This window comes from Solanum tuberosum, unplaced genomic scaffold (assembly GCF_000226075.1).
Source record: "Solanum tuberosum cultivar DM 1-3 516 R44 unplaced genomic scaffold, SolTub_3.0 scf00093, whole genome shotgun sequence".
NCBI classification, from domain to species: domain Eukaryota; kingdom Viridiplantae; phylum Streptophyta; class Magnoliopsida; order Solanales; family Solanaceae; genus Solanum; species Solanum tuberosum.
Window position 1 is genome coordinate 1,091,979 of NW_006239018.1, and position 8,781 is coordinate 1,100,759.

Genomic DNA, 8,781 nt, shown 5'->3' on the forward strand with positions numbered 1-8,781 from the left:
TATCCTAATTTATATGGCATTGATAGAATTTAAAGTGTCAAATAATTGTTAATTATTGTAATAGATAATATGGAGTATTTAAGTCATTTATAGTATAGTATAATTAATATATAATATGTAGTATTTAAGTGTTATATTATGGAATTTGAGAAGTTATTGAAATTTTTATATGATTTTAAAAATATTTTAAATTGTTAGCTATTGTGATTTGTAGTACTTTTTTTTAACATAATTTTGAAAGTAATATTTATTACTCTATTTGTTCTAATTTATGTGGCACATGCAGAATTTCAAATATTAACCATTTTTTATATGTCTCTTTAATATATTAAGTTGTTAATTATTGTATTTTATTGTACATTTTGAACCTAATTTTTTGATAATATATGTTATTTGCCATGTCCCAATTTATGTGGCATTAATTGATAGATTTGTTGGAGTCGAGAGATTTATTTTGTTAATTATTGTAATTTATTGTTTCTTTTTCGTCAATTTCAAACAATATATGTTTATTATATAATCTATTTTATGTGGTACCAATAGAATTTAGAGAGTCAATTAAATTTTTTATATAAGTTTTAAATAATTAAGCTGTTAATTATTGTAATGTATAGTATTACTTATATTATTTTTAAATATATTTAAATATTATATGTTAGGTTTTTTATCCTAATTTATATGGCATTGATAGAATTTAAAGTGTCAAATAATTGTTAATTATTGTAATAGATAATATGGAGTATTTAAGTCATTTATAGTGTAGTAATTAATATATAATATGTAGTATTTAAGTGTTATATTATGGAATTTGAGAAGTTATTGAAATTTTTATATGATTTTAAAAATATTTTAAATTCATAACTATATATTTCAATGTACAAGATTTTGATAAAATAAAATCTTTAAAGTTAAATTATAATGTTTTTGAAATTTAAATTATTAAAACATATATAATGATTTTATAGGAAAAAATAATATCATATAAAATTAAATGAAAAGGATAATAAATTCAACTTTTACCATGATAAGGTTGAAAAATATTATTTAAGTGGAAGGAGGTGGGGGCCACTTGTATATTTTATATAGCAAGTATTGGACATTTGTAATGATTTTATTGGAACAATGGTAGTAAATCCTAGACTCTTCTAATATATAGTAATTAGACATAATATAATAAATTTGTTCTTTAATTTAGTTGACTGATATCTTGACTTTTTGATTTTGAAGGTGCATATTAAATTTATATAAAATTGAATAAATATATACATTTATTATACTTAACATTTGTATCTTACTATTGTACTAATACTATATTCATCACTTATGACACATATATATACTTATATTTAATTTTATATCAATTTCAATATTTAGTTGTGCACATTTAAAATTGAAATATATTTATGAATTACTTTATCCGTTTTTTTATATGTCATCACTTTCTATAAATAATTGGACCGTAATACTTGTCATTTCATAAAATTAATGCATAAATTACCATATTTTTTCTATTAGATCCTTGATAGAGTAGTTAATTAGTCTTGAAAATATATATTTTGACTAACCTAGGAAAACTAATAAGTAATTAATATTCATTGGAGTATTTTATACATTGATTAATTACTCTCTCCATTCACTCAAAAATTTAAATAGTCATCCAAATGCATTTTAATTTTTGAAATCTAACATATTCATTATTTATTGAAAAGTTGACTTAAGAAAACACTAAATAAGGATATACGGGTAAAGTTACTTAATTTCTTAACGCAAGTGTAATTTAAAAAGATGACATATAAAAAAATGGAAAATGGTCAAATATACCCCTGTACTATTGAAAATAGTTCAAATATACCCCTAGTTATACTTTTGGGTTAAATATACCCCTCCCGTTATACTTTTGACACATATTTACCCTTATAACTAATAGAGGGACACATGGACGGCTAGGATTAAAAGAAATCATTCAATTTAAATCATACCCAATTATAAGGTGATCTGCCCTGCCCAAATTAATTTGCCCGGTCCAATTAATATTATCCAACCCAATTTAAACTTCAAAGATAAAAAATCAGAGGACCTGTAAATATAATCCATTTTGCAAACAAAATTAGTAGTTTTTTGGTTTACTCCATTTCTTTCACTGTATCTATATAATAATTAACAGACACTAGGGAGAGTACAAAATTATGGATGAGCTGACGCCAAGGCCAGCAAATTCAAGTCCTCTTACTCTTCTTACCTTCTTGGAAAGAGCCGCTACTATCTATGCCGATTGCTCTTCCATTGTCATAGATAATATTTTATTTAGTGACAAGGTAGAGATTGAACTGTCATGGAAAATTTTTAGAAATGTTTTCAGTTGGAGATGATAAACATTTTGATCCTTATAAATTAAAGCAAGAAGCACAAATAAAATTCTTTAGGTTTTTTATGGTTGAATTTTAAAATTGGATCGGATGATATTAATTGAGTTGTGTAAAATTGATTCGGGTGAGGCGGATTACCTTACAATTTTGGGTGTGGTTTAAATTGGATGGGTTCTTTTAATCCTAGCTATCCATGTGTCCCTCTGTTAGTTATAAGGGCAAATATGTGCCAAAAATATAACGAAAGGGTATATTTAGCCTCAAAATATAACTAGGAATATATTTGAACTATTTTCAATAATATAGGGGTATATTTGATCCACTGCCCAAAAAAAAAAGGTACGGAGGGAGAATGTCTTTTTATTATGACGCGACACAACTAAATTAAAATACAGTAAAGTCCTTTTTCTTTGTTCTTTTTTCACATTCGTCTTACCATAGTACCAGTAGTACATTATCCCTTGATTGACGCCATTGTAAAGCACAACTAGACCTCCAGAGAGACCGATGGTGGTCGGAGGAGCTGTAGCAGATTGCCTCTCTAAATGTGGAAGTTCGTTCGTTGCTAGGTCCTCTTCATCATCAATTTGTGGAATTGGTTTGAGGCTGAATCTGAATTCGAATTTAACAAGGACAATTAGACCTCGCCGAGCTGTTGTTGGATTGTGTGTTGCTAGTTTGATAACGAATTCCGATTCGTTCGAAGTTGGGAGGCTTATCGGTAGCTATGGCTTCATGAACGTCACAAGGTCAGTGGGTGGAGAGGCACTCCAACTCGAACTATATTTTTGTGTATAATAATTGATAGAGGAAAAAAATTTAGCACAATTGTTTGGATTGTTAGTTGTTACCTATTGACTATTGTATTATATTGTGTTGTTAATTTAAAACAATATTTATTTTGATTGATGCATCCTTAAATTCATAATTGTTGATCCTTAGTTAATGGCGAAAAGTCCTATTTTGTGTAATGATAGATTTGGTGCGATGGCGTGTTACTTTATTTTTTTCTACTCATTTTTGTCTTTATTTGTTATATAATAATTCTATTTTATCTTTTATCCTACCTGTACAATAGCTCTACCTCTTACCTTATTTTTCGTGTAGGTGTATCTTCAAATTGTTGATGTGTGACACTATGTAACCTGAAACGTTATAATCTATTCAAAATGTTGTATTCATTAAAACAACACAGTAGATACAATACAACATGATACCTGATGAAGCAAATATGTAACAATAATCCAATCAGTCTATACTGTATAGAACACCGCCTCAGGATTTTTCGGTTACAAAAATTACAATTTAAACTTGACACTTTATAGTTGATAGTACTTAGTAGATGTAACATTCACTTCCTTTCAAATTCTTCGTGTCTATTCATGATGCCTTTTCTTTTTAGGATTCATACCATTTAATTTTCTTAATTTGGCTTTGTTTTTTATAGTTACTCGGGGCTTCAATCCGGAATGGGGATGGATTATGCAGTATCAGAAGATATACGGAACTTTAAAGTACAAGATATTGGAGAAGGAAGTGTCAAGATCAGGTGCAAATTCCTTTTTGGGATGATATGCTTACTAAATTGTTGAATTTGGATAATGTAGTTAATAGTGGTTTGTTGTTACCATTATTCTTTCAGCTGATATTATCATCCGCAGTTCTGTTGCAGGCTTTATGAAGGAAGAGTAGCCCAAGGTCCACTTAGAGGAACTAGGGTTATTTTTAAGGTGATTTCCATTGCCGTTCTTTTCCATGTTGTTATTTTTATTGTCTGGCTTGAATTGGAACTCTTTCCTTAGCTTAATAACCATTGCATAGCTGAGATTACTTGCTTCCAAGTGATGATTAGGTGACATAAATTTTCAGGTTATTTTGTCATTACTGCTATGCTTCTACTTCTTGTAATAGTACTCATGTTACTATACCTAGTAGGATAACGAATATATGCAAGTTGATGTAATAAACTTGGGATATCCCACTGTCGAATGTTTATGGGAACTCTTGTTGATCCTTGCTTAACCTTGTTCGACTTCCCTATTGGTGGGATTCATCTTCTCCCGCATTCATACTCTTCTACATATCTTACTCCTTACTGTCTTTTTTCAAAGAAAAGAATGGGAATCTTAGTTCTACCTTTCTAAGTATGCTCATCAGTCATTGCAATGCTTTTGGTGTCTAAGAATTCAATATGTAGGATCTTGAGGCAAATATGAGTATACAGATACTCAAAAGAGTTTAATTCAAAGCCTGTATCTTTGATGTTAGCTTCCTCTCTAAGCTTCTTCAGCAGCCACTTTATCATCTTTACCTACCTCCCGTAGAACTTTTATATGATCAGAAGTGTTATATGATGCAGGTATATCCTGGACAACAAGTTGGTGGAATTGAGGCTGACATGATGGCTGCGAATGAGCTAAATGCTCATGCTTCCCTTCAAGTAATATAATAATTCTTTGGTTGAATCTGTAGCATTTATGGAGTTATCTTTTTGGATCATTGTTGGTTAAATACCTCAAATAAGAATCTTTTTTTTTTTGAATTTTCACAGAGCAACCCCAAAGATGTCTGTCCACATATTCAAGCACTTCTAGGAGGATTTGAGACAAAAACAGGGGAGCAGGTATGTTTCTGTTTTCTGTCAGTTGTAAACAGATCCGATGTGAATTTCTTGCTTTTGACATATGTTTCTGATGACATCCTGGATTCTTTTGCTCTTTTAGTGGCTTGCTTTTAGGGATATTGGAAAATATAGTGCTGCAGATTATGCTAAAATTACTAGTGAAAATATGTCAAAAATGATTGGTGGGGGAGAACAAAGATTGTGGAACCCGTTTGAGCTGGATCTGACCATAAAACGCAGAAGGTATTTCGTTGTTAGGCTACTTCACGGCACTATGAGAGGTCTGTCCTATATGCATGACAATGACAGATTACACCAAAGTCTTGGTCCTGCATCTGTTGTCCTAAAGTAGGTTTCCTCCACCACTTTCTGTTTTTTCCTTTCATTTGGTTCTTCTGTTTTTTGGGGATACGGTGGAGGGTTGTTCCTTAAACATTAATACCTCTATCTGAATCATGATTTTGTTGCAAAATACCAGTACAGTTGTTGAGAAAGATGCTCCATATCTAATTCCTCGGCTCCGGGATCTCGCCTTTTCTGTTGACATAAGGTATCCTCAATACATAGCTTGCTCGCCGACAACATTAGCGTCATGAGGCAACAAATGACAATCAACGTATATCTTGAAACCTGCATGTGATCCCACTTTCCTCTGTGTTGATTTTGGATGATATAAATAATCTTGTGATTGACTATCTCTGAAGAATATACTATTTGATACTGCCAATTACATATAGAATGCTGGAAAAGCTGAATAGTCTTTTTGTTGACTGTAATGCTATTTAACTTGACAATGATTGGCTGATGTATGAAGTATATGCAAATTAGTTGGTAAATGGTAACGACTTCTCTTCTGTATTCTGTTTTAATTTTTGTTGTTTGTACCTTTTGAGGTGTTTCTGGCTACTTCCTTAAGGAGTATCTTCCAAAGCCACTAGAGACGAGCAATCCACATAACGCAACTATAGTTAAATTGATTTAATTACTTGTTTCCCTTATGAGTTTTGACTACCATATGGCGACGTTTCTTCTCGGATAATTGGGCAGTGAAGGTGTTAAAAGTTAAAAAAAAAAAAGAAGATAGCTAAATGACCATCAAGATTGACATTTTATGACCTTTTGGCTTTATAGGTATTCTCAACTCGAAGATCGTCCTAATATCTTGTCAGAAGGACTTTGGAGACGGGCATCTGTTGCTGGAGCGTCTAGTCCTTTGGAAAGAAGAGCTTTTGGAATAGCAGATGACATGTACATTCAGCGAGTACAATAACTTTTCGTTGGGTTAAAATTTTAGGTTTCTCATATCAATTCTTGTGTTATTTGCAGATATGAAGCTGGACTGCTTTTTGCTTATTTAGCCTTTGTTCCATTTTGTGAAGCAGGAGTCATGGACAGCATATCATTGCGGGTTTGTGACCTGTACAATTATTTAAATGTTTTATCTTCTGATCTTATTTGGGTTGTAGCTGATTATTGTCCTCTGTTATTCTTCTGTCATCCCGTTGCAGAGGCTTCTGGAAAATACTTTTCAACTTGATCTTCAAGCTGCAAGGGAGTAAGAGACCTCACTTTGAATTCTATGGTTTGAAATAGAACTAAAAATGACCAAAATTTGGACAGGCTTAAGGTCATACAATGTTTATGTGGTTTACCACGTTTTATTGGCCGACAAAGTTAAGTCCATAGCTAGGAGTTGTAGAGATGTAGGGTCTGGAAGGCACCCCTCCACCCCAAACCCACCCGTTCGCGAGAGAGATAGAGAGAGATGACAATGAAGTGCAAAAAGACGTCACTGTGGTCTAGTGAATTTTGCTAGTAGCCCCTTAAGTATAACCGCTATTTAGGTTTGATTCAAGTTGAGAGATTTTTTATTTGATTTTGTTTGGTCCTTGTACATTTCCCACCTTCTCGAGTCGACTAAACACACATACATCATCAGTTCCTATCAAGACCATTCATTCTTATATTTGACAGGTATTGTTCTGCTGATGATCGCCTGCTAGAAGCAGTCAAGTTTCTTGATCTAGGTGATGGTGCTGGCTGGGAGTTACTACAGGTTGAATATCTCAAATATTGCAACCAATATTTTCTGTTTCCATTCTACTTTTTTGGGTCTGCAAATGACACGAAGCACCGTGACTATGAGGAAGAGTGCTTTAAAGTTTGTCTTAGTTTCAAAGCAACTCGTTTTTCCCATCAAGTTTCTTCATACTATTACTTCAAACTATGCAGGCAATGCTAAATCGTGACTACCGTGGGAGGCCAATCGCGGAAGCTGTAGTAAACCATCGATTCCTGAGTGGTACTTTCCTGTAAGATCACACAGAATTTGAATTGTACATATATTGTGTGCTGATCCATATGGAGATGAGAACCCACAGCACCAAACTACACCAATTATCAACCATGTATGTTTCAACATTGTCTCCAATTTTGTAGTTCAAATCCTTACTTTGATTTATTTGTCGAGTTTCATGATGAAGTTCCAATCCAACTAAACAAAGGTTGAGGGGTGGGTGTATGAATCCTGGAAAGTTCTATTGAATCGTAAAACTGTTGCATGTTAGACAAGAATTTGCATTATAAATTCAAGTTAATCTAATGTTTCTACCATATTGAAACTAAAATGTTTTAACAATCTGATAGTAGGCATCCAACATTCTCTGGATCTTTACTTGCTCAACACATATTTTACTACAGCGATTCAGCCAAAAGAAAAGGAGTTTGATCAATAAAATAATTCGCGTGCTTTTAAACCCTCTCATTTACTGGTAAACAATATTTAGATTGAGCATCGAAAAAGAACCACCAAAAGTGAATAGGGAGGACAAATTGATAAAATAGGAATATTAGATAATAAGGGCATCTCCAACCTTACCCTCTATTTTACTCTTCAAGTATAGAGTTCTCTATTTTTTCAGACAATTAATTTCAACCCAATTCTCTATTTTACTCTCTAAAATTTATTTATTTTTCTCTTTCCTCAATATTATTTTTTTATTTTTTATTTCATAATATAAATCATTTCTTCTTTTTGCAAATAATTACCCTATAATCTATATAGTCTTTGTGTAATATAAATTTTGTTCTTTTCAAATTTTTCATTAAATATAAAATTATATTTTATTCTAAATTTCTAAATAAAATAAATTACAACAAATATTATGTATAATACATACTAACAAACAATTCAAATAAAAGTGAAATCATTGATGAAATACAATTACATAATAAATAAAGCATTATCGTAAAATTTAATTTTAAATTTTACATAAATACTCGACTTTCAAGACTATTATGTTGCTCCCATAATGCTCTATTAATGCATTACGGAGTTCAAAATGAGTATTTTTTTTATGTGTAGCTAAAAATTGTTTAAATTAACAACTTCATCTTGTATCCAATTATTTCGTGTACAAATTTACTATCCCTATTCCATTTTGAACTATTGCAAAAAGTATTTTTATGCTCATTAAAAAGTGTAGTTTAATAATTTACCACTATAACATAAAAGTAGATTGTTTGAATTATCATGTAGATTTTGTGTATTCTTCACAGTGAAAAATAATTATAATTTTAAATTAAATTAAATATTTAAAGTGACAATTTTATTTTATTTTAAAATTAAAATAATTATTAATTCGGGATGAAAATAGTATACTTATCAATAGTATGTTTTTTTAGATGTTATATTACTTAGAAAATAATTACAAATATTAGAGACATAATTAATAATCTTATATAATATAAATAATATTAAAATAACTTTAAATTACCTATTTAAAGTGACCA

At 30.8% G+C, this 8,781-nt stretch overlaps 1 protein-coding gene across 1 annotated transcript; it reads left to right on the forward strand.

Moving 5' to 3' along the window:
* The first annotated feature begins 2,780 nt into the window (after window positions 1–2,780).
* LOC102584391 (uncharacterized) lies at window positions 2,781–7,467 on the forward strand. Its single transcript, XM_006347524.2, has 12 exons — window positions 2,781–3,115; window positions 3,814–3,915; window positions 4,039–4,096; window positions 4,726–4,806; window positions 4,918–4,989; window positions 5,090–5,337; window positions 5,468–5,539; window positions 6,121–6,237; window positions 6,316–6,397; window positions 6,498–6,544; window positions 6,964–7,045; window positions 7,222–7,467. Exons 1-12 carry the CDS (start codon window positions 2,874–2,876, stop codon window positions 7,303–7,305), a joined length of 1,287 nt encoding a protein of 428 aa, XP_006347586.1. The 5' UTR covers window positions 2,781–2,873; the 3' UTR covers window positions 7,306–7,467.
* The last annotated feature ends 1,314 nt before the right edge of the window (window positions 7,468–8,781 follow it).

Coding starts and splice junctions, on each gene's coding strand:
- LOC102584391 (XM_006347524.2), top strand. CDS start 2,874: ATGGTGGTCGGAGGAGCTGTAGCAGATTGCCTCTCTAAATGTGGAAGT. Junction 5,338..5,467: donor CCTGCATCTGTTGTCCTAAA/GTAGGTTTCCTC, acceptor GCAAAATACCAG/TACAGTTGTTGAGAAAGATG. Junction 5,540..6,120: donor GCCTTTTCTGTTGACATAAG/GTATCCTCAATA, acceptor TTGGCTTTATAG/GTATTCTCAACTCGAAGATC.